At 41.1% G+C, this 24,160-nt stretch overlaps 1 protein-coding gene across 1 annotated transcript; it reads right to left on the bottom strand.

Annotated features, from left to right (window-relative positions):
* Window positions 1–1,050: 1,050 nt before the first annotated feature.
* Window positions 1,051–20,894, bottom strand: ntn4 (netrin 4). The gene is made up of 10 exons (XM_063906055.1): window positions 20,540–20,894; window positions 18,336–18,889; window positions 12,963–13,241; window positions 9,431–9,557; window positions 9,071–9,256; window positions 3,700–3,913; window positions 3,148–3,242; window positions 2,757–2,825; window positions 2,492–2,665; window positions 1,051–2,205 (listed from the first exon to the last, which is right to left on the bottom strand). The coding sequence occupies exons 1-10, from the start codon at window positions 20,583–20,585 to the stop codon at window positions 2,066–2,068; spliced, it is 1,884 nt and encodes a 627-aa protein (XP_063762125.1). The 5' UTR covers window positions 20,586–20,894; the 3' UTR covers window positions 1,051–2,065.
* Window positions 20,895–24,160: the final 3,266 nt, after the last annotated feature.

The following is a 24,160-nucleotide window of genomic DNA, read 5'->3' as shown; positions in this document are numbered from 1 at the left end:
CTAAAGTACAAGTACTTAGTTACTTCCCACCACTGGTATTGAGGCATTCCCTCCAGACACATTCCACTTTCCGTGTGCACTCGCTCACCCTTCCCCTGCTGTCTGGAAACAACTTGGCAGAAACAAGGAGGAGCCGTGACCCCTCTGCCACTAATCTGTGAATGGGCCGTGAACAAGGAAACATGGGTACAGGAGGTTATCCGGCTGGGAAATAACATCCACTCCTGCTCACCTCCTGTAGAGGAGGCGAGGCCGGCAGACAGGTGAATGACCTTTGACCCGCTGCTCGACGCGCCAGGAATGTGTCCACACCTCTCAACCAACCACGTCACGGCAAGTAGGCGAGGAGGCGGTGAGAAACACGCAGGCCGACCAAACTCAAACAGAGCGTGTGCGCTCGGCCCGGCCTCTCTGTTATGGTCTACATTCTGTGGCGCTGTGTGAATGTAGGGGAGAGTGTTTTGGGAGTGAGAGTGATGGATGACTTAATCAGAAGGGACACCTAAAGAGACTGCGTTTGTGTGTGTGTGTGTGGGAAAGAGCAGGGTGATAAGGATATTTTTGTCCAATTTATGTGAAGTATTTCAAGGCTTGGATAGTTATATCAACTGTTGTTGAGAACTGGAGTTCATGTGAGTGTGTCTGGGAAGCAACAAGGTTTCAATAACAAAGACAGATACGCCTATTAAAGGATACCTTGTGTTCATAAAAGCATGGGTGTCAGTTTTGTAGTTTTGGCCAAGTTAAACGCTGACTAATGGAAGTTAAAACTGAAACATGTAAGGTAGACTGACTGGCCTATAAGCAAATACAGCAGACCTTTTGATGTGCTTACATTTAGTTTCACCTTCAAATGAAATTATTTTACAAAGTCCTGCTGAACTGTTGTCTTGCCTACGACTTTTTAATTGTCAAACCGTCTTTCTTTCTTGCTCCATTGAACTTTATTGAAGCATGATTTGTTCCCATATCTCAGCAACTACTTTATTAATACACATTTTTTTTTAGCTGAAACACATGATAGCCAAAACTGTGAAAATAAGACCAAAGCTGTAATTATCCTTTAATATTACGACATACAAAAACAATTAAACAGAGGGAGAAAGATGAGCATAATATTTATATAGATATATACAAATAATACTGTACAAGAGCACAAAAGGAAGGAATAACAAGGATTTTCTGAAATTAGTGTAATATGAGATAAATCAATATACACAACGCTGTATCATAAACATTGGAACGGCTGCTGTTGAAAGTGTACACAAACCTACAGAAAAGCTTAAGAGCTGGACTGAATCTGGACCGTGCTCAAAGTATTTCTCTTCAATCAAACACTCTCTCTCTGTCTCACACACACATTTGCAAATACATTCACGTTCGGGGTAAAATCCATTCACTCTTCAACACAGGCACACCTGGACTGGCTAAGATTTATCCACCTGTAGTGGCTTGTATGGCTTGTTCAGCGTCACTCTTGGTGCTTTGCACAACATGTCAGCAGCACACAGACACACACTCACACACACACACACACACACACACACACACACTGCTTCCTGTATGAACGAATGTCCACTGTCATAGAAAATTGATGTGCTCCATCCACGTTCCATGTCAGGGGGGTCATTTAGTTGGTGTATGTTAGGTCTCCCTCTCTTTTTGTGTCCATTTTCCCTCAGTCCATCTTAGGCTAAAGTGCTGCAGAGAGGAAAAGATTCAGTTTTAATCAATGCGCTCAAAAGGAGTCACTTAAAATAGAAAGCACTTGGCCAAAGCGTTGAATTCCTCAACTTCTTTAGCCGCAGCAGCAACAGCAGAAGAAATCTTACGTAGGAATGTGTGAGACAATATATCTCTCAATAAAATAAGGTCCCACGTGCTTTTAAGCTGGCGCAGTCCACCACTAGCTCTCATTGGAGAAATAAAGGGGGCTTCAATCATCTCAGTTCAGCCCCTAAAACCTGCTCCAGATTCAATATCTCACATTTTGGAGGACAAGAAAAAATCCATGGCATTGTCGTCCCTGTGTCCATTGGTACTCCAGTATTTTTAAATGGGCTGTCTACCAGTTGCAGTCTTTCTTCAGTAGCGTGAGGACTTTGCGGCCCAAGCTGGCTTTCCAAGGTTTGACAAAGCTCTTCATGTTGACCAGGAGGCGGCCCTGCTTACGATCCGAGTGGCCCGCCACCAGGTACTCCACTCCTGAGAAATAATGTCAAAGATCAGGGACAGCTGATACTATTTTAGTATCAATCAATCTGCCAATTATATTTCTAGATCAAGCGCTAAAGTAGGCCAAGTAAATCTTTAAAAATCGTATCATATCAAAAATGTTATTTTAATGATTCCTGATGACCTTATGGATCAACTAATCCATAAGTTGACTAAATGTTGCATCTCTATTTATCCCTAAATATTTGGTATGTGTCTTATAAAGACCTCCACTGTTGACCTGTACTGTAGGACAAGATATGAATGTTAGGCTCACCTGGGTTGAGGATGGGGCATGTGCAGCCCCGTGCGGTCCAGGACTCGGGGTAAAGAGTGACCCGACCCCGCGGTACCTTCACCTTGGTGTTCTGACTGAGCACCTTCTGAACTTTGACCTCCACCTCAGCGTGTGAGCCCTTATCATGGGCGGACAGCACTTTCACCTTCAGGACTATGAGTCAGGTAGAGGAGACAAGTATTAAAAATGAAATACCCCAAAAATAATTAGATTATTTTACTTTTTCTTTACATGTAATTCTTACCGTACGCATAATTCATGGTGCAAAAGAGTTTACTGTTGGTCAGTGCCTGCTCTTTGCACTCACACTTCTCTGCAGGAGGCAAACACAAGGACAGCTTAATATTCGTAACATAACTGACGTGTGCGGTCTCAGATACTGTGCAATGGCGTCCTAAGAATGCAAGCACAGAGTGTGTGTCCACTGAGGAATGTGCCTAAGAAAGCTGCAATTACATGATGGTGTTGGGGGGTCTAAGAGAAGGGACACTTGGAAACTGTCCATGCGCACACACACATACACACACACACACACACACACACACACACACACACACACACACACACACACACACACACACACACACACACACACACACACACACACACACACACACACACACACTGTATCTCACCTGAGTAGTGAAGGGCAGAGAAGAGTTCGTCTGGTCTGAAAATCTTCACCGGCTCGCTGGAGTTTCCCTCTAAGTTGTTCTTGTCCAGATCAGAGCTGCACAAACACATTAACGCATCAGCACTCATACACAGGAATGTAAATGTAAATTTGTATCCACCAATTGTAAAATGGATCATGTTTTGCTACAAAAACATTTTTTCACCCGCACTTTGAAACATTAGAGCTCAAAGGACACTTGGAGAGCGCAGACCTAAAAGCCAAATGCCATTTCCTTCAATGTTAATGACTGTAAAACATAATTTGTGTATCCATAACATGATTTGGATCTGCTCCAAAATGAAGTAGGTTCTTCCTTGGCTGATGCTAAACCCTTCCACAAAGTTTAATGAAAAAGGGAACTGTATATTTCTGTAGCTTACAAATCAACAAAACCTAAAACCATATATTCAGTTTTGTGAACAGATTTCAAGGTTTATGAAAGAGAAAACATGTGAAATTGAAAGGCATTAGCCATCTGCATATACTTATATGTAGGTACTTCTTTACTTACCCAAACAAACAGTCTCCAGTGAATGGATCACATTCTCCCGCACAGTCACATGGGCGGCAGCCATAATCGTGGAAGCCCCAGTATCCCACCATGCACCTGTCGCATTGGGCTCCCCCGACTCCAGGCTTACAGATGCAGTTTCCGTTGGAGGGGTCGCAGAGAGAGCCGTCTTCAAAGTGGAAGGCCATTGAACCCAAGTGGTGACAGCTGCATGCTAGGAGAGAAATAAAGTAGTTAAGATATATTTTTGACTTATTAACATACATGTTACATTGTGATTTAGTGGTATTTCTTTAACATTACAAATTGAGGCAGTGCTTTGATGCTTTATCTCTGAAGAAAATGTAATGAAAAGCTAAATACAGTATATTTGATTTGAAATATTGGACAAATTAAAACTTAATCATTTTACTAAACCAAAAATCAGAGAATCGTCATCGGATTTATCCTCTGGGGAACATGAAAGCCTCAACGAAATGACATGGCACTTTATCCAATTGTTGTTTAGATATTTAATTCTTGAACAAAGTTCCCTACTAACGATACAAAAATATATATTCTAACAAAGGTTTAACAATAATCTGTGGAAATAATAACAACATATAAAGATTCGATATCTTTGTAAAACTACAAAACAAGACACACAGGGGCGTCTAAAGGTCCTTTAAGCTACTATTTATTACCAGGACTTAAGTATTTCATCATTCATCAGTTGTTCTATTTGTATGTCTAGTGTTATTGCAGGAGCATGTAATACAAAGGACTCTCTCTTTCTCTTATCACTCAAACACACACACACACACACACACACACACACACACACACACACACACACACACACACACACACACACACACACACACACACACACACACACACACACACACACACACATACACACACACACACAAACACACACACACACACACACACACACACAGCTTTCTCCCTCCCTCATGTCCACTTTAATTGTGTTCTGATAGGGTGTTCTTTAAACAACCTCCAAAAACAATATACTTTTACACACACCCATGTTTCCACTGCCAGTCTGAGAAAAACGAAAAACTACTGTCTGCAGTCTCTACTGTTATCAACACCGAGAGCCAGAGCCTTTGCAGTAGGAGGTGTCAGACCTCCCCCATAAATCTGTCTCTATCCCGAGGGGAGGAAGAGGGGGGGAGACGTGGTGAAGGAGAGGCAGAAGACGTGGAGGGAGCAACAAAGAGAGGGTGTTGTTACGGAGCCATTTCTCTGCTGTTTAATGATGCTTGAAGCTCAACTGGCAGTAAATGACTCTAACTACATACTGTAAGGCCCGAGGCATGTCTGCCTGCACTCTAACCTCTTTTCATATTATTGAAAGGATACTTAACCCCCAGAATTACCATTTGTATATCAGTTACTCACCCTGTGTTGCATTCAATCTTTCCCGCATGCCTTAACATTGAACAATAAATAAAAAGGGAAAATTCATAATTTGTGTAATTAATTTAGATGAACACTTTTTTTTACAATTTCAAACGCTTGGAACTTGCACGGATAAAAAGCGATCCTGCACGTATGTTTTTGTTTTTGCAAACGTTTTTTTAAATACTAGGTATTTAGTAACAAGTCAGTGTTCGGAAAGTAGTGAGCATTCGACTGGATCTATTATTGTGCATGAGTTGGGTGAGAGTTTGTATACAGATGTTTACTTCATGTCATGCAGGCTTTTCTTCTTTTTTATGATTCTTTGATCTCCATCAAGGCAAGCAAGAAGAACAAAAGCGTTTGTTTCATATTCAAAGTATTACAGCGTGGTTTATTAATATACAAATGGTCCTTTTGTACTGTATGTCAAGTATTTCTTCAATGTGGTTGTTTGACTATGGATTATATAACACGTTATAGTAGTAGTTATGGAGGTTGTGTTTTCTCAAACTAAAGCATGACACATGACGTTCACATACCTCATTCTGGAGATTGCATGCTTTTGAACAAAACCTCTAAAGCTGAGATTAAAAGTTAATTCTTGACCTTGGAAACAGCAGTTGACAAAACAATCTCACAAGAGGTTCCTTTTTGCGCCAATTTGCTGTAGATTTTGTCCACGAGTTGACCTGTTGTCACAAAATATCGTAATAATGAATTAATTAAATGTAGAAATTCCAGACTTGAGCCGCCAATAAAGTATTACCGTACCATAGGTGAGGACAATTAAGAGGACTCTGAGACTGTTTTCCAGCATGATGTATTTAAATCCTGAGACATGTATACTTTATTATTACTCAATTAAAGTATTTCTTTTCCGTATCAAAATCATTTTCACCTCAAGGAAACACAGAAAATGTATAACGTTTCCAAACTTTGTTGTATTTCCTGAAAAGTTGCATTTAGATAAACCGTAACACTTTCATTCCTATTTTAGTGCTTCACAATTGTATAAATTACGTGAAGATGCTAATTCAATATAACTCATTAAAAACAGAGAATGTATATTTATACGTAACTCAACAAATTTGGCAAGTGTTAGTCGCAGCTGTAAGAGGCATTTATACAAATAATTGAGAAAAAAATGAGTTTTTTTTCAAAACCTTTACAATACTTTGCACTATCTTATTTTGAAGTACGGACAAAGCACAACAGGGTCTTCAGTCTGTTATGTCACCCTCCAGACAGTTTATCAGACCAATCTCGCGGGACAACAAAGATAAGATCATAAACCTTATCATAAAACTGAACTGTGCTATATCAACAAAATCATAAAGATATTACATTTAATGACTTTATAGACAAGCCCTAAAGCACACGCAACACAGAAAAGAGAAATGGATACCAAACAAGTAATAGTGTCTGTGTATGCATCAGGCTCTAATCTGGACTATTGTTTAGTGAGCAGCAGTGAGCATGTTAATAATTAATCGACATTACAGCACCAACCCAGTTCCATGTTAAGTCGAAACATGTGTGCTGTTGTGTTTGCTAAGCGTGTGTGTTTACATATCTGCGTGAGAATTTATGAGCATTTGAAAGGGGTCACTGCACAAGGACTCCTGTGTGTAAATACATGTGCGTGTGTATGAAAGCTGCAGGTGCTATAACAATGAAAAATGTATGAGACAGGACAAGACACCTGTTTGTACAATGAGTGCAGATAACAAACTCCCCCCCTCCACACACACACACACACACACACACACACACACACACACACACACACACACACACACACACACACACACACACACACACACACACACACACACACATATATATACAGACACTGTAACTTTCCCCCATGCTAAAGAGTTTTGGTGTGTACAAGCTTGACAGGAGTGTTTTCTTTCCAGGGCCCCTCGGAGCCTGGTATGAAAAAAATGTTCCTCACGACGGAGGGAAATTCCTCCATTGTCAGCGGGATTTCACAACCTGTACCTTCGTCTCAGGGGTTCTCCAAAGCATGCTGCTGCTCTTTTTTTCTATCAATCAGCCGTCACCGAGGATCATCAACCTTCCATAGTTACATATTTTTCACCTGAGTTTTCCGAATGCCAAAAAAAACATGCATGACACTCAAGCCCTAAAATACAAATCATCACACCTCTGTCGTTATAAATGGTAGTGCATTGTTTTCTGTGTTCTTATCAGGCATGTCGAAACTTTATGGTCTTAAGTTAATATGGGGAAACAACACAATACTAATAACCTAATAAAATACTGAAGAACTGCAATTGAACAAGGCTGTATCCTATTGGCATATCCTTATGTCAACAATTATTTGATAGACTTCTACGAAATTTGTTTGGACATTAATGTCTTAAACTGGCAACAAGTTAAATAAATATTCTTTGTTCGCTCTTGATATCCAATTCACCTTTGAGCTAGTAGACCCGAGCATCCAAGTAACCACATTACAGTACTTTGACTCTTTCTGGTAAAACAAGACACTGGCCTTCCCTCATCTTTTATACTTTAGTGCAAAGCGGTCTACTAAATGTATTTCCTACTGCAATAGAAGCCGCCATGTTTTCACAGGAACATTTGGCAATTGTGTTTGTTCCAAACATTAAATTAATCAAAGTGGTATTTTGTGATCACAAAGTCTTCGTGTAGTTGAGTTTTATGATACCATTAGGTCCACTAACTGCTTATTTGAATAAGGCGACGTCTTAAAAAGTGGATAGAACATGCATGCATATACTGTACTTTCAGAAAGAAACCTGGCTTATGGGATACAACAGGGCAACATGTTTTGAACGGTTGATTGCAAATTGACACACAAACAGACGATGTGTGTGGCTATCTGAACCACACACACACACACACACACACACACACACACACACACACACACACACACACACACACACACACACACACACACACACACACACACACACACACACACACACACACACACACACACACACACAGTAATCATGTCCAGCATACCTGCATACCTTGGTCAAATCTGACACATAATCAGACGGGGAATGTAGCCACTGATCTGTGTTTGTGGATGACTATCGCGTGTTTACTTAAGACTTGCCTGATCACTGGAGGGCAGCACGCCACTCAAACACACACACACACACACACACACACACACACACACACACACACACACACACACACACACACACACACACACACACACACACACACACACACACACACACACACACACACACACACACACACACACACACACACACAGGACCCTCACAAATACACTGTTACCAATGATTACCCTGAAGCTAAAGCTCTGAGTCACGCATGAAAAATGGCAAAACAAGCCTGAGATGGACACGCAGGAGTTTGTGTGTTGAGCTTTGAGTCAAGACGTAGGAATGCCACCTTCTGATGATTAACTATGCTGTAAACGTTGGGTTGAGTGCGGGCCGCCTGCTGTCACACACACACACACACACACACACACACACACACACACACACACACACACACACACACACACACACACACACACACACACACACACACACACACAGGGCCAGGTGCCCATCAGTGTATCAGTGTTATCCAGCACGTCCCGGCTTGTGATGTCAGTCCTCAGCATTCCTTAAAAGAAGGAGACTGACGTGCCAGTGTGGTGTGTATAAGGTTAATGTTATGATTCACACAAGCAACACTTTGTCAACACTGGGGTGATTAATTACGGTATATGACATTTAAAACGAGTTTGACAACAGGTATGGCAACATCCCTGCATTTTATATGTTTGTATGTAAAGTTAAATTCCTGAAGTCATTTTAGGGAACATTTTGGGATTAAATCATAATCTGGTTTGTGTGCATGTGTGTGTGTGTGTGTGTGTGTGTGTGTGTGTGTGTGTGTGTGTGTGTGTGTGTGTGTGTGTGTGTGTGTGTCTTACGTTTGCAGGAGTCAGGGGCTGTCTGAGGTGTTTGGGGGTCTCTGTAGAAGCCGACTTTGCATTTCTGACACTGATGTCCCTCAGTGTTGTGCAGACAGTCACACACCCCCCCGCTGCGTTGGCCAGACTCACGCCACGCCGTCCAGTCGAAACGGCAGCTTTGAGCATGTCCGTTACACTTACACTCTGCATGAAGGAATGGAAATAAACCCAAACTGTAAGTCACTACACCTTTGGTTGACATATACTTTAGGTTGGATATTGGCATTTTGAGTGGCCATTTGTTTATTTGGGAATTGGTTTAGAATTGGATTAGTCTAAGTTGCTCTGATAAGGTGAAATTGTAGTTCTTTGACTTACTCCGACATTCCTGTGGAGCGCCCGTCAGTCCGTCAGCTGGCTGCCAGGGTCGGTCGTTGTAGAGAGGACTGCAGCGCTCACAGTGATCACCTGCAGTGTTGTGTCTGCACACACACTTCCCATGGACCTGAGAGGGATAGAGAGAAAGGGGGAGAGAGAGAGCTCATTAGCAAAAAGGCAAAATGACAGAGGTAGAAATGGCATGAACAAAGAGGTCAGTATGATGGAGAGGAAAGGTTCCCACGTGAGGACGAGCATATTTGGGCTTATTTTAGATTTCACACACTCCATTTCTTATTTTCTCTTTTCTTTTCTATCAAAGCTCTGCTTTTCCTCTCTTCTTCTCCACTTTCTCTCACTCCATCGCTGTCTCTCGTACATTCTCGCCTGAAAATTAGTGAATGGAGATTGATTGTTTGGCTTCATAGCTGGAAACAAGAACGGGCCTCTGGCCTGAAAAGCCTGTGCGTGTGAGTGTGTGTGTGTGTGCGTGTGTGTGTGTGTGTGTGTGTATGAGAAGAGTGCAAGTATGCAACGATGAGACCACAATAACAATCTCCTTGTCATTCCTGTGAGCTGGAATGCCATGCATGCTGGATAATGATTGAAGGAGAGGAGGGAGGGGGACAAGGCATCTGAGGAAGCTCGTTATTTGTTTGCGTTACACCGTGCAACTGTAATGTAGGACACACACACACACACACACACACACACACACACACACACACACACACACACACACACACAACAAGTATTATACAACGAGCGGTAAACACACTCAATATAGAAAATAACTACAAATGCACACAAAAATGTCTTGCATTTGTTTCCCACACTGGGTGAAGGCTCTGATTTACACTGTACAGAGTACAGACTTAAACACATCCACATGCTATAGAAAACAGCCAACATGTTCTCTGACCCTAAGATTAGTCCAGCAATGTGAAGGTGAACATACATTACTGATTTTACACCATTTCAATCAAACGCTAATAGGGGGGAAGCAATTGCGTAAATGAGAGATCCGAGCAAAAAGGAAGCAGGATACCTAATGACACATATTGCAAAAATTAAATAGAAGTAATTCATAGAAAAGTGGAAAATAGTGAAAGGAAATAAGGGGCACAGAAAAAGAAAAAATGGACCAGAGAAAGGGGGAAAGGGCAGCAACAGCTGCTGGCGAAGATCCAAACAGCTGGTATTTCACCCCATTCCACATGTTTAACCATACCGTGATACTGGACAATTACTATATTTAGCCTACACACTCAGAGCTGCACACATGCAACCATGCAAACTTGAGCATAGCCTACGTAGGACACTGCAGAACCGGACTGATGTGTGAAGCTGATAGCTTATAGATCATGTTTGCAAAAAATTGACACACAACGTCCTTTAATCAGAATCGGATGTCCTGATAGACACAGTTTTAGCATCAAATGTCACTATCTATGTGTCAAAAAGGTACACGTGCAGTTTTATTATAATGGGTTGATAGCATGCAACTAAATTTCCCTTTGGTAATTAAAAAATATGTTTTCTTCTTCTTCTGCAGTGAGGTTTTGGAAAAATTGAGGACTAATTGCTGCTAACGCTCCAGTGGTTGTCCCTGGATGTCATTATGTGTGTGTTGACTTTGTGGCTAACTAACAGATAGTGTAATCACCCTGAACAGAAAACATCCCCATGTGGCCGGACAGAAGCTCAAAAAGAAAAGAAACAAATAAGCTTGTATCTACATCTACGTTCACAGTGTTATAGCACTAATGACTCAATGTATACGAAAGATACTGTATATGAACAGAAAGAAAAATATAATGCTGCTATGAAGCCTATATTTAAAGAGTACGGTGAGCAAAAATAAGTCAACTCAAATTCATTGTTGACTAGTCACCCGGATGCAAATAGCCTTACTTCCTCCATAACTGCACACGCCCTTCAGTGAGTGATCAGTAATCTTTTCCCTCATCTTGAGCTGCTCTGCTTGTTTGGGTTTTGCCAGAAACAGGGGCTCTGGGTCAAAACATAAAACAAACAGCTGATAACTCTGCAGGAAAAGTCACTTATATAACTTCTGCGTGTTTACCAAATGCTTCCCGCATGCCACACAGCAGAACGACGCTTCGATGACCTGGGGTTATGTTGTGAGGAGGATTTACTGTTCAAACTTTAAGTCCTGGTTGCAGTTGGACTAATATTGAAAATGAATATCAGCCACACATCTAAGCATTAAAATGATCTACCATTATTATTATTATCCTGGCGTGCAGGGTACAGTTTTACAGACCCGTGGCCTGTATATTTTCTGCCTTCAAAAGAAGGAAATCCTCAAGAAAACACTCAGTAGAGCCTGTAGGAATTTCTTGGCATGAAAATAGTCAGATTTAAAGATTTAGAGATTGTGTCCAATAAATCGGCCATCAGCAGCTTCATTACAAAAGAGTTGGTAAAGAAAACACAAGCGTTTTGTTCATTTTTCACAAAGAATACCAAAGACTTTCATCTGCTTTGAGTCAGTTTTCCAGCTGTGGGATGGGAAATAGAATAGATAGAGACATTTCACAAAATATATATTCATATACAGCATATATATATATATATATATATATATATGTATATATATATCAGAGAAATGTTAAAAGAGGTGAGGAAAAGCAATGTCAATACACCATTTCTCCATCAGACAACCATTCTAAAGTGAATTTTTCTGCTGTAAAATGTCCATATTAGTACATTTCTTGGTTGGAATTAAAAAAAAAACCTCCTGATCCTCATCAAAAATGAAGGTTCTGTTGGTGGATTATGTCGAACAATATCACCATCAGCCTAAAAGATCCTTAAATCCTACAAATGTTGATGGAGAACTATAGTTTTTCCATCCAAATCATGATCTAAATGTCTTTGCCTATACACAGTGTCCTTGTTGACTTTCACTTTTCCCCTTGCGCTTGGCTGATTGCATCAGAACAGACATATCTGTTTGTGGAGATGGTTGTGATAGTAGCATAAACACTTGGTTGGTTCTGCAGGAAAAACACTGAATCAGTCGCGTCTGTTCACACCTTTATCTAAACAGACACATCAGCACTGTCATTAACGCTCAGTTGAATTAATATCTACACCTCTTGGGTTTGTTATGGATGGGAAATGCAGATGCTTATCTGAGCAGACAGAGCCAGACGAACAGAGGAAGTGGAGTCTGTTATTAAGAACAATGCCAACACTAAGTGAACAAGTTGTTTAGTCTGAAAGTATCAAGCCTTATAATCTTCCTCAGAACAAGTGAGAAGCCGGCACATGGGGTGTGATTACTTGTGTAATAAATATCAAAGCGAAAGAAGTGTCAGAATATCAAAAAAAAAAATAAGGAAGAGCAATCAGTAGCACAGCATCAAGGCTGCAAACAAGATGACATGCCTAGCAAATGAAAAAAACAAATCTTGACTTAAAGAATCACTCAATATTTAAGTCTCCACATGTTAAGTTTCATAGCCAAACACTCTAACACAAAGACTCACTGCTCCTCTCTTACCACATGGTTGGTGCGGTCTCTGATGGGCTGGTACCCCAGGGCAGGAACACACTGCTCGGCGTGTCCGTTGCAGAAGCAGCTTCCCTTTACGATCAGGTCGTAGAGGGCAAAGTGTCGGGTGGGGAGATTTACGTGGGCGGAAGCAAGGTCTTTGGCCTGGCAGGGACACGGCTGACGCTTCAGCAGTCGGATCCGGACGTTGGTCACCCTTAGCTGCTGCTGACCCTCCAACCCGAACGGATCCAGGGACTCCCATTTTGGGAGGGTGCGGTAGATCACCTATTTGTCAGGAAGAGAGATCTGCTGTCACATTTTGGAAACAAATCAGTTCTGTGTTTTAATAGATACTTGCAATTCGATCATAAATCACAATTCAGTCATTTTTTGTTTGCTCATTGTAATCTTTAACCCAAAATAAAAATGTTACTGATATGATAATGATAATGATAAAAAAGCACAAAAAGACCAGACAAGCAGAAACAGTGTCATAATTTATATTCTTCACATTACGTTCTTCTGTTGTTCTAGTCAACAATGACACCATGGTAACAAAGCCGAACACATAAAGTAGATTGTGTAAAGGAGTGATGTCCCTTTGAGTTTAATAGAGTATTGGGAGAAAGAAAGTGGTGGATCACAAACTTTGGGCTTGTGAAAGCCACTTTTTATTATGTCTGAAACTTGATATATGACTTTGAAGATGTGAAGTTGTTTTATGAGGCTTTATGGTTTCCCCCCTCTTTGGTTTACGGAGATAGGAAGCCATTCTGTTTTGGTACAAATATCCTGATTTAGAGGGATTAGCCCGCTGTATTTTATGGCACAATCTGGTTCATTGATGCTTCTCATGTCCGTACACCTGTCATGTTAATGGGGGGGGGGGATATTTTTGGTATAATTTGTGCACTTAATATGACCTTTCACCCCGCGATTATTGACTGCGTCCTCACGTGACCATGGCAGTGCTGGGTGTCCTTAAATGCAACCTTTCTCCCCCTATGTTTCCCTCCCTGTCTGATCCCTTGGACATCTTTCAAATGGAAGATCCCTTTATGGGATGCCTGCCATCGCCACAGCTACTGCTGCCACTAGTTACCAACACCGCTGCTGTTGTCGAGGTGAAAAAGTTGTGCCCCAACTCTTGCTGTGAAAGAAATGTGTCCTTTTCTTTACAAAGTGTGTGATTTTGTAGCTGTCCGTCATTGATATCATTGGACGAGTAGTGTGTGTGTATATGAGTGTATTTTCTTTAGTTGAACCAAGATGTGAGCAAAAAGCCCCCATGCTGCTCCCTCATTGGCTGGATGACTGGCCCAGAGTGTGATGGGAGGAGCACTATTAATTTCCCTGTTGTTGGAAAAGGTCTCGGGGTCACGGCATTGTGGTCCACAATTAAGAGAACACGACAAATAGGACGAGGGGCGCCGGTCCGCGGGAGAGCACGGAGAGCAGGGCCAGACAAAGACGGGGACGGAGATCCAGATTCACATAACTCAGGGCCGCACAAAAGGCCCACGACAGCCTGGGGACACCACAGCAACACCAGCATACACACACTAACACACTGGCATGCACATAGACATCAGTGTCCTGCTCTGCTTTACACAACATATATTACACACAAGGCCTTTATGCAGCTTTTACTACCCAAGGATGCCTCGTAGTTTTCCTCTGAATGTGTAAACAAATTATTATTATTTGCACCTACGACGATGAGACGCACCGTTATGTTAATGTGAAGCCTGACCGGGTGTGAGTCTACCCAGGAGTACCTTAGGGGTTTATCAGGTGGGCAAGCAAAAGGAAGAAGGGTTCAACTTATCTAGGATTGTATCTGTGTTCATTTTAAGTTAATGAGAGAAAACAACAGACTGAACTTTGCTGGAAATGGAATTACCAGAGTTTTATGGTACAATTTCAACTTCTTATTTGGTTTTCCTCCCTTTTTCGCTACTAATGCAACATTTTAGTAGAATTTGTAAGCGTCTTTATTGATCTAAATCTGGTATTTATAACATGTAAATAAGAACTGGCAATGTCCAGTCGTAGGACGGTCAGCATCGTTTCCAAATGATGCAGGTTTCAAAATACTTTGTAAATGTGTTATGAGAAAGGACATGCATGAATTGGGTTTGTTGGGCTCCAAGACACACAATGTGCTTTGGGGATAAAAAGATTATTAACATTTATACTGGCATTAGTTTACTAGAAAACTCCATAGGGTGCCTTTAACTGTAATTGAACTTACAAATGCTAGCACATCTGCTATTTGAAACGTGTCTCTGTTGAAAACAACAGAGCAATTTTTAAGTTTAATACCTGGTGTCAAAAATATATATCAAGTTTCAGGCCAATTGCACCACATTGAAAAAAAATGAATCTGTGTACTGAGGCAGTGGGTTTATTGTGAGGCCATGTGTCTAATCTAAGGCTGAAAATTAAAAGTAAGTCTGGTTTAAACAGGCGTAATTCCATCAAAGAACAGTGGACTGTAATCTGGTAAACAGGCACAATGGGCATTGATTGAAGATGAAAGACGGAGAGGGAAACAGAGAGGGGGGATGGGTGTCTAGCCATCAGTAACATCCATCAGAGCAATGGCACTTCCTTTCCTGCAGACAGACGGAGAGCCGACTGTATGTGTTTATCTGAAAGGGCACAGACAAGTCTGTGTTGTGTGTGTGTGTGTGTGTGTGTGTGTGTGTGTGTGTGTGTGTGTGTGTGTGTGTGTGTGTGTGTGTGTGTGTGTGTGTGTGTGTGTGTGTGTGTGTGTGTGTGTGTGTATGTGTGTGTGTGTGTGTGTGCTCGAGGAACTGTGGAAAAGTGAGAGAGAATGTGTGTTGGCTGGTCTTGCTCTCTTCCCTAAGGAGGTCAGTCTCTACAACAAACACTCACATTCTTCCAGCCCAGCTGACCTCATAAATAAGACAAGAAACTCAACATACTCTCTCACTCTCTCTCTCTCACACACACATACACACCACCTTTTACCCACATTACAGGTGAACACGAAAAGCTTTCGGCACAAGAGATGACATGCTTTTATGTTTGCTGCTGGAGAAAGAAAACTGAGAATACCTGCCGTCTGGTAACCTTAGCCCACAACAATTCCATGCATGCAGGCAAACGTTATAAAGTCAGTCGTATGTTTTATTTACATAGCTTCGATATTGAATTTTAGTTTTGAGGTATTTGTCTTACTTTGAGATAGTGGAGGTTGATCACCACTTAATTAATGGTGGTAAAATGACAAAAGGATCATACTGAATATTATAGGGCTGCAACAAAAACATTATTTTTGTTACTTCTTTGATCAACTGATGAAAAACGTCCTTATTCAAGTTCCCAGAGTACAGGTATGATGTCTCCTTTGTGCATCAAGTCAAGTCTGTTCAGTGCTGAGCAATAGAAAATTGGGTGTAAATTAGACAGATTTTTGTTAAGAAACATACAGTTTGGTTTTATTAGATTTGGTTAAACTCAATTACCAGTAATCTTACTGGATGTATGTCTATACATCTATGAACACACTGAATATGGAAAGAGTGAGAACAGTTGAGTAGCTCCTGATCTGTCAGAGGGTTACTTGGCCCCCTTTAACCTCTGGGTCATCAGCTGAGGCGTTAGAGGTCAAAGGTCATGCTCTCAGCACAGGTGGCTGAGATGTGAAGTACAGAGTTAGGAACAGACAGAAAGAAAAAGCTGTTGCTACTTTTCACACCTTCATGCACCAAATGTTTAGGGATAATCATAAAATAGATGCACAAAAAAGGCACACCACAACACCAGCCGCAGATAAGGTGATAACTGCTGAATATTTTGGAAGGAATTGTATCCGTGGAGCTCTTCAAAGAGGGCGTAAACACACATTACATCTGAGAGCTCTGCAGGGAGTCCGGAGCAGCACCACACAAGGCAGGCACCTCCACTCACATCTGCAGAGCAGCTCCTGACACACACTGCTTCAATTAAACATCAATGGACTTCAGGAAGCCCTCACGTGCTACAGTCAAAGTACGCCTATTAAACACCCACTCATGCACGCTCACACACACACAGACACACAGACACACAGACACACAGACACACAGACACAAAGACACACAGACACACACACACACACACACACACACACACACACACACACACACACACACACACACACACACACACACACACACACACACACACACACACACACACACACACACACACACACACACACACACATACATAGCTTCCCCCACCTGGCCGAGCCCTGCTTTCATTCTACTCGGTCCTATGACTGGATGACTCTTACATGTTGTGTGACTTGCTGCAGACAGGACTGAATTTGTTCCAGTGGGAAGGGTAATAATACATTTAAAACCATTTGTTTATGAGAGCATGACCGTCTTTCTGTAGCAGGGCTTACCTGTCATGCCCATTTATGATATGACATAATTAGCAATTCGATCATAGAGGAAGATAAACCTGAGCAGGAAACTCTCCGTCACCCCCTCCAGCGTTTCTCTGCAGGTGTATGTCCGCCCTTCTTTCCCACCTGCGTCAACCTGCTTTCTGAGCAATCTGACTATTTATATTAAGAGAAGCGGTGGGAATTCAACCAAGACTTGATTTAAATCGGATCACCCAAAGCTCTTCTGGCACGCAGTCATTAATTGTTAAAAGCACAGTAATCTTTGTTATGATTAAAAAGAGAGCCATTATTGGTGTACTTGATGCGTATACTATTGAACTTCCAGTAATTTTAAGTTATTTTGACCCAACATGTCATTTGTACTATCCATACAGTATATATACGCTTCATCTTTGTACCTTTACAGTCCCCCGTTGTTTTTCTCAAGATTTCTTTTATTTTCACCTTCATCAACTGATTTTTTTGGCCACTTGGGGGCAATATATCTGACATATTATTTTCTGTTGCTGCTAATTCCTCAACTTTGTTCAACCTCTGGAGTTTTTTTAAGGCTCCAACCCTTATTTTAACACTTCCCCATCAAAAGTGTCACACTTGTGAGGCAGGCTACTCGTGCGTTCAGGATGGAAGTGTTTTAAATTGTACAGTTTTAGCGAAAGAAATTTGGTAGGTTTGACCACATAAAAATAAATGAGACATGGATTATATTGCACTAGTGGTGTGAGAGTTTGTAAACAGATGTGTCGATACAGTTTTGCTTAAATTCTTAAAGACCTTTCTCTGTTTTTAGATTCTTCATTCTCCGTGGAGGCATGCAGGAAAAATTAGCTTTCTAAAATATTTCAAGGTAACACCATGTGAGTAATTTATATGCTTATGATTATTTTGAGGGGTTAAAATATTCCTTTAATTAACTAATGTATAAGCTAAGAGACAAAAAGCTCCTTACTGACCTCTCCACGGCTACACGGAGAAGCCCCAGAATATTTGGATGTGCAGATGGCCCCATCCCGGCTGACACCTGCCTTTCCCTCCTCCATCCCAAAGGTGTCGCTGCAGTTTCTGGCATAGTACTGCAGCATCTTCCACGTCCTCCCAAAGTCCTGTGACCTCTCCAGGGTCATGGCGGCAGGCCTCGGAGAGCGAAACACGACGATGAGATGCGTGAAGTAGAACTGTGCCTCCAGGTCAAGTTGCACCATTTCAGACTCCACTCCCTCCGCCGACTGCCACCAGGTGTTGGGGTGACGGAAGGAGGAGTCGGACATGGAGTTGGCCAGGTGTGACAGGAGGAGCAGGCCGGCATTGCATTTGGCGCACTTTGCGGCGCTGCAGGCCAGGTTGGCGTTGGGCTCGGAGTAGGAGCAGTAGAGCTCAGTGCCGTTGTTGCCACAGACGGTCTGCGTTAGAACACGCCGACCCAGAGCCAAGTTACCCATGCGGGGGTTGCAGGCCCGGCTCTCACAGCGTGGGGACACACCGGCCTGAAAAACCTCAGCTGAAAGACCTGGATGGAGAAAAAAAATAGTCACTGTTCCATTTGCAAATATGGGACGTGACAAAACACAGACAAAAACATTTGGAATCCAGAGTGTCAAATGGATCATTTTACTTCCGCTTAAAGGGTCAGGTCACCCAAATTATGGGTGGTATTTAGCAAACCTCATAACATTCATCCCCTATTTGGGATCTCTTCCTTCAGCCCAATACAATGAAGGTCAATGGGATTAGACTTTATCACAGCATTGAAGCATTAAAATAACACTAAAATTATACATTCAATACACTTGGATGATTTATTTGGGATAACGGGGTTGTAAGGACGAAACAGATGCATAACTTGAGATAATTGAGAATGTTATTTTTTGTAAACTTATTTTATTTAACTCCAAAAGTGGAGATTTTAGAAGCTATAACTGAACGAAAAATACTATAGAAAAACACTTTTGTGTTATTATTGACCACATTAAGCAATAAAATGTCTTTTTAGTTGTTGTTCAAAGCCCCACTTTTTGTTCAATGACCACAAACTTTTTTAACACTTACTTTCTAAGAATGTTTAAGGTGTTGGAGAAGGGTCCAGAAACACCTGAATCTAAGTAACAGAGTATGTGTGAGAGTGAGAGGTTGAGTGAAGAAAAATAGTGACTCAGTGTGTGTGTGTGTGTGTGTGTGTGTGTGTGTGTGTGTGTGTGTGTGTGTGTGTGTGTATGTGTGTGTGTGTGTGTGTGTGTGTGTGTGTGTGTGTGTGTGTGTGTGTGTGTGTGTGTGTGTGTGTGTGTGTGTGTGTGTGTGTGTGTGTGTGTGTGTGTGTGTGTGTGTGTGTGTGTGTGTGTGTGTGTGCACAAGTCAAGTGATTACCCTCGATCGGAAATGTTATGCAAAAGGGATAATAGGGGCATTGTGCACCTGCCTGCCGCAGAATGCAGCCAGCGTGGACTTTAACACAGATAAAGTTTGGCAGCTCAGAGGATGAGCAGCATTCAGACGCCTCCCAGACGCTCTGCAGCCCCCTGAGGGCACAGTGTCATCTTCCATGTGGATTTATTATCTTAAACCTGGAGCTCGCTTTGTTTTTCATGGCAATGCCTTCACTTATATTAAACCTGAGAGGCTGAATTATTGAACTTTTGCACTGAGGAACCTTTCTCTTGAGGGATGTTCTTTGTTAGAATAAAATTACATAACTGTCTGTATGAGGGGAGGTCATAGGGGGAAGCTTTAAACTGAATAATCAATCATTTTGTGGAGGTTAATTAGACATTAATGATTACATCTAGTAAAGTGTGTTAAATTAAAATGTATTTAATTTTAAAAGACATTTGATTTGTCTAATTTAGGAGTTTAAAAGGGTTATGTTCAGCTCTTGTGTTATTTAACACCAAATTTCCATCCAAATCTGTGGCAGTAAACAGCAACTAGGCAACAAATCTGTCTTCTATAGGTAAATGTGGAAAATGTGTTTTATTTTTTTAGCTTTTGCTTTTGAATCGACTCTTATTCTAAAGATGGGGCTGTTTAGAAGTCAAAAGTAGAAACTCTTTTAGTGAGAGATTAAATTGTCTAAAAATCCAAGCGAGTTCTGCATTGTTGCACCTGTGAAAATAACAGTTTTATTTAAAAAAAATGAAAAAGTAATAAAGAAAATACTACTAACCTGCATCTGACAACACGGCCAGGCTGATTACAAATAAAATCAACATATCTAAATGTTTAAAATAATAATCCGAAATATGTAAGAATCCTCTGGAGTTATTCAGACAAAGTATGCACAGATTTCATCCACAGTGGCAAAAGTAGTGCGTATAGGGTTCAAATCCAGTGTGGACTTTCTCTTTCACTCAGCTGCGATCCAATAAGCCGATAATAAGTCGTGAAGAAACAACATGATCCTGGACGGTGCGTGGTGTCCCGCAGAGAGAGGAGCTGGAGTACAGTGTGTGTGGAGAGTACGGGTGCTTCGGGTCCTGCAGTGTGTTTCATTTCCCCACAGTGTGCGCCCGCTCTGCCCGCAGATCTATTTCTGAGGAGAGAGCGCAGAGTGGTGTAGTGACAGCAGCAGCAGCAGCAGCTCCGCCTCTCCTCCACATTTTCCCCTCATTTAAAGGAACATTACAGCAGCGCTCACATGGATGGAGCAAACAACCTGCTCCTTACACCGGGAGGGTCCAGGAGGAACTTCCAGGGGGCCTTCTCGAAGGGGTTCATCAAGATAAAGATTAAAGGTGTGTATGATGGAAAAATTGGCTTCATCCAACAGTAGACACACTTTTAAATGTATCTGTCTGAGTATCTGAAAGTGTTCAGATGTTTTAATGAAAGTTAGTTTAAGTATAAATACTACAGTAGAATTATTATAGCATCAACACTGCATTAACATCCTTTTGTTAAATTCAACTAATATTATCTATACGTCTTATATTTCGGTGTATGTATAAACAATATTTTTCCTCACATGTTACGCATTACAAATAAAGAAAACGTAGTAATATTTTAATTTCTAAGTGGTAGCAGTATGACAATTTCTCTATGTATATATTTCATAATATATAAACATAAGGAAATCAGGGGGGAAAAGACGTTAGTTAAATTAATACTAAAATATTATAGGTTATAGGATATATTGATACTAATAAAAACATACTATTAAATAAATGTACCATATGAATAGCAGTTGCTCATGATATGACGTGGTTTGGGACCCCTGTGCTGACCACGTGGCGCCAGATGAAAAGCTGAGGTGGGGCGTAAGTGAGTGCTCAGCCTCATATCCACATTTCTGACTAATTGGCTTTGGATGGACAGACGCACACACAGACGCTGACGCACTTCAAATTACACCGAATGGTTGCTCTGCTGCTGCCTTTGTTGACATCATTGTTGGTATCCATAGAAAACCAGTGAAATATGCAAGCCAAATATATTGCAAGCTTTTTAATTCTGCTAACAAGGCTGTCTGCTCCTAACAAAGCCGCTTAATGCCACACTAAAGATGGAGAGATGCAGGAAAAAGGCATTCACAAATAAAAAATGATATTGTTTCTGGTTTTGATATTAAAACTTCAATCTTCGATTATAGTCATACAACTTTAGCTTGGGTTCCAGCCTGTATGAACAATATGAAACAATCCAGGCAGCAGTGTGCCCCCATGTGCTCAGTAATGGTAAAAATAAAACATGGATGTTGTAAAACTTTTTTCCGCTCTGGCCCATTTGGTTGAAGCTCCAGTGAACACAGCATGGCTTTAGCTTCTCTGTCTGCTGTGTAATCGGACCGTGGCCTGCTTTCTGTGCATCTGACCCGAGTCCAATAAGCAGTGAGCCAAATGAAACGACGTATCTCACCTGCTCTCTCTCTTGCTTCAGGCTCCTACTCTTTGTGGAGATTTGAACTCTTGAAACATTCTTTATCTCAGTCACAATATTATGGTGCAGCATTTTATCTTACTCAAAAAATAAATAGTCTTTATAAAATAACCACATGGTAAATCCTATTTTTGTACATTCTCATGTGCAATACACTTATGAATAAGAACTCTGATGCAAAATTAACACTACAATTTCAAGTGAAGTTATAAAGAAAAAATAAATAAACATTTGTAGATATACAGTTATTATGTTAACATGCCTGCACACAAATACAGAAGCAACAATGGTTGAGATGAATGAGTTTGATGTGATGATGTTTAATCCATCTTTCTGATGAAAAAGAGATACAGTATTTGTAAAGATAAGTATATAAGCAATAGCCAAACATTTTGTAGACTGCATTTTATTGATTAACTATACATTTTATATAAGGCTTATACAGACATAGTTGAACATTGTAGCAAAAGTGGATTTTGCACACAGCTGAGGAGGTTTGTGAGTCCCATGCTTTACACTTCCTGCAGATCATCCACCGCACAGGCCCTTTCAGTTTTATCTTTGATTCTTAGCTCTCCTCTGCAGACTTCAAAGAGATATCTGGTATCAGACTGGAATGATCCAATTGCTCAGTAACACAGCCGTCTTCCTCCAAACGACAATACCAAGTCTTAGTGGTTGCTTTACATCTAATGTGATAATCTTTTGGTTATTTGAGCAAGTTTTTCATGACTTTGTTACTGTTTTTGCATCTTTATGTAGTCTGTTTTGGTTCTTACTGGCTGTTCTGTGCATCTTTATAGTAAATGATCTTCTCTTTGTGGTCAATTTAATCCGCTTTGTGAAAATCTTGTGTTTCTTTGTGGCCTTCGATTGTTTCTTTATGATCTTCTTTTGGCCATTGCCACCCCTTACCACTGCTCTGCCCCTGCTCTCAACATACAACCACACACACTTTGTTATCATGCCATAACTAACACAGTGACCGACACGTAGGCCATCTCAAAAGGAGAGAGAAAAGAAATAGGCTAAATGATGTAAGGGCACAAGTATTTGAAACATCCAAAAAAAGCTTTAGTGCAATTTCAGAGGAATTTTCTGACAAAAACCCAGCCCTTCACCGTTGGAAGTCGGATGTAAGTTGTATTCAAAGTATCAGGTTTGAACTTGTTGGATCCTTTAGTAACAGTTGAATGCCTCAATGGAGAAAAACGAGTGAAATCTTCAGACAGTTTGAGCCTGGAGAGAAATAACTGCAGAGGGCCAGCACCACCCTGACATGAAAGTCAGGACATTATTGAGTTTAATACTAATATATTAACTATTGGTTCATGTTAAAGTGAAACATTCTAGAGCAGCTGTTGCAAGTACAGAGGTTCAGCTTAGGGCTGAGAGTGATATTACCAGTGACGCTTGATATACATCAGAAGATTAATTGTTTTACTTCATTGCTTTGGACCCAACATTCATTCAATCATATGACACATTTTAAAAGAATTTCCTTTAGGGCATTTTATCATGATGCAATATGAAATAACACACCTGGTCTTTCACTTTAAACATGAGTCACCCAAGTCCTCATCGTCTCTCACCATAAATACAATAGCAACAGTAATCTGCCCGGGGAGCAATGGGGAGGGGGGATTGGAGGTGTCCGGTGCCTTGCTCAAGGGTACCACAGCAGGGCCTAGGAGGTGAACTGGGACCTCTCCAAGTAGCAGTCCACTTTCCATACATAAATACAATAGCAACAGTAATCTAATTATGAAATACATAATACTATAACGGTCAACTATGGTATTGTCTGCAATAGTACCAACATTACTTTGAATTGATTATTTTAAAGAATAAACCACACAGAAAAGAGCATTCAGTTGTTGATACGCCAGTGTTCCCCTCCCACCACCAGGGG

The sequence above is a fragment of the Eleginops maclovinus genome, chromosome 17, assembly GCF_036324505.1.
Source record: "Eleginops maclovinus isolate JMC-PN-2008 ecotype Puerto Natales chromosome 17, JC_Emac_rtc_rv5, whole genome shotgun sequence".
Classification (NCBI taxonomy): domain Eukaryota; kingdom Metazoa; phylum Chordata; class Actinopteri; order Perciformes; family Eleginopidae; genus Eleginops; species Eleginops maclovinus.
The sequence above is the reverse complement of the archived record's forward strand: the minus strand, read 5'-3'. Positions and strand labels throughout refer to the sequence as shown.

Coding starts and splice junctions, on each gene's coding strand:
- ntn4 (XM_063906055.1), bottom strand. CDS start 20,585: ATGTTGATTTTATTTGTAATCAGCCTGGCCGTGTTGTCAGATGCAG. Junction 3,914..9,070: donor AGCCCCTGACTCCTGCAAAC/GTAAGACACACA, acceptor TTTCTCTCCTAG/CATGCAGCTGTCACCACTTG. Junction 2,206..2,491: donor ATGCCCCATCCTCAACCCAG/GTGAGCCTAACA, acceptor ATTATTTCTCAG/GAGTGGAGTACCTGGTGGCG.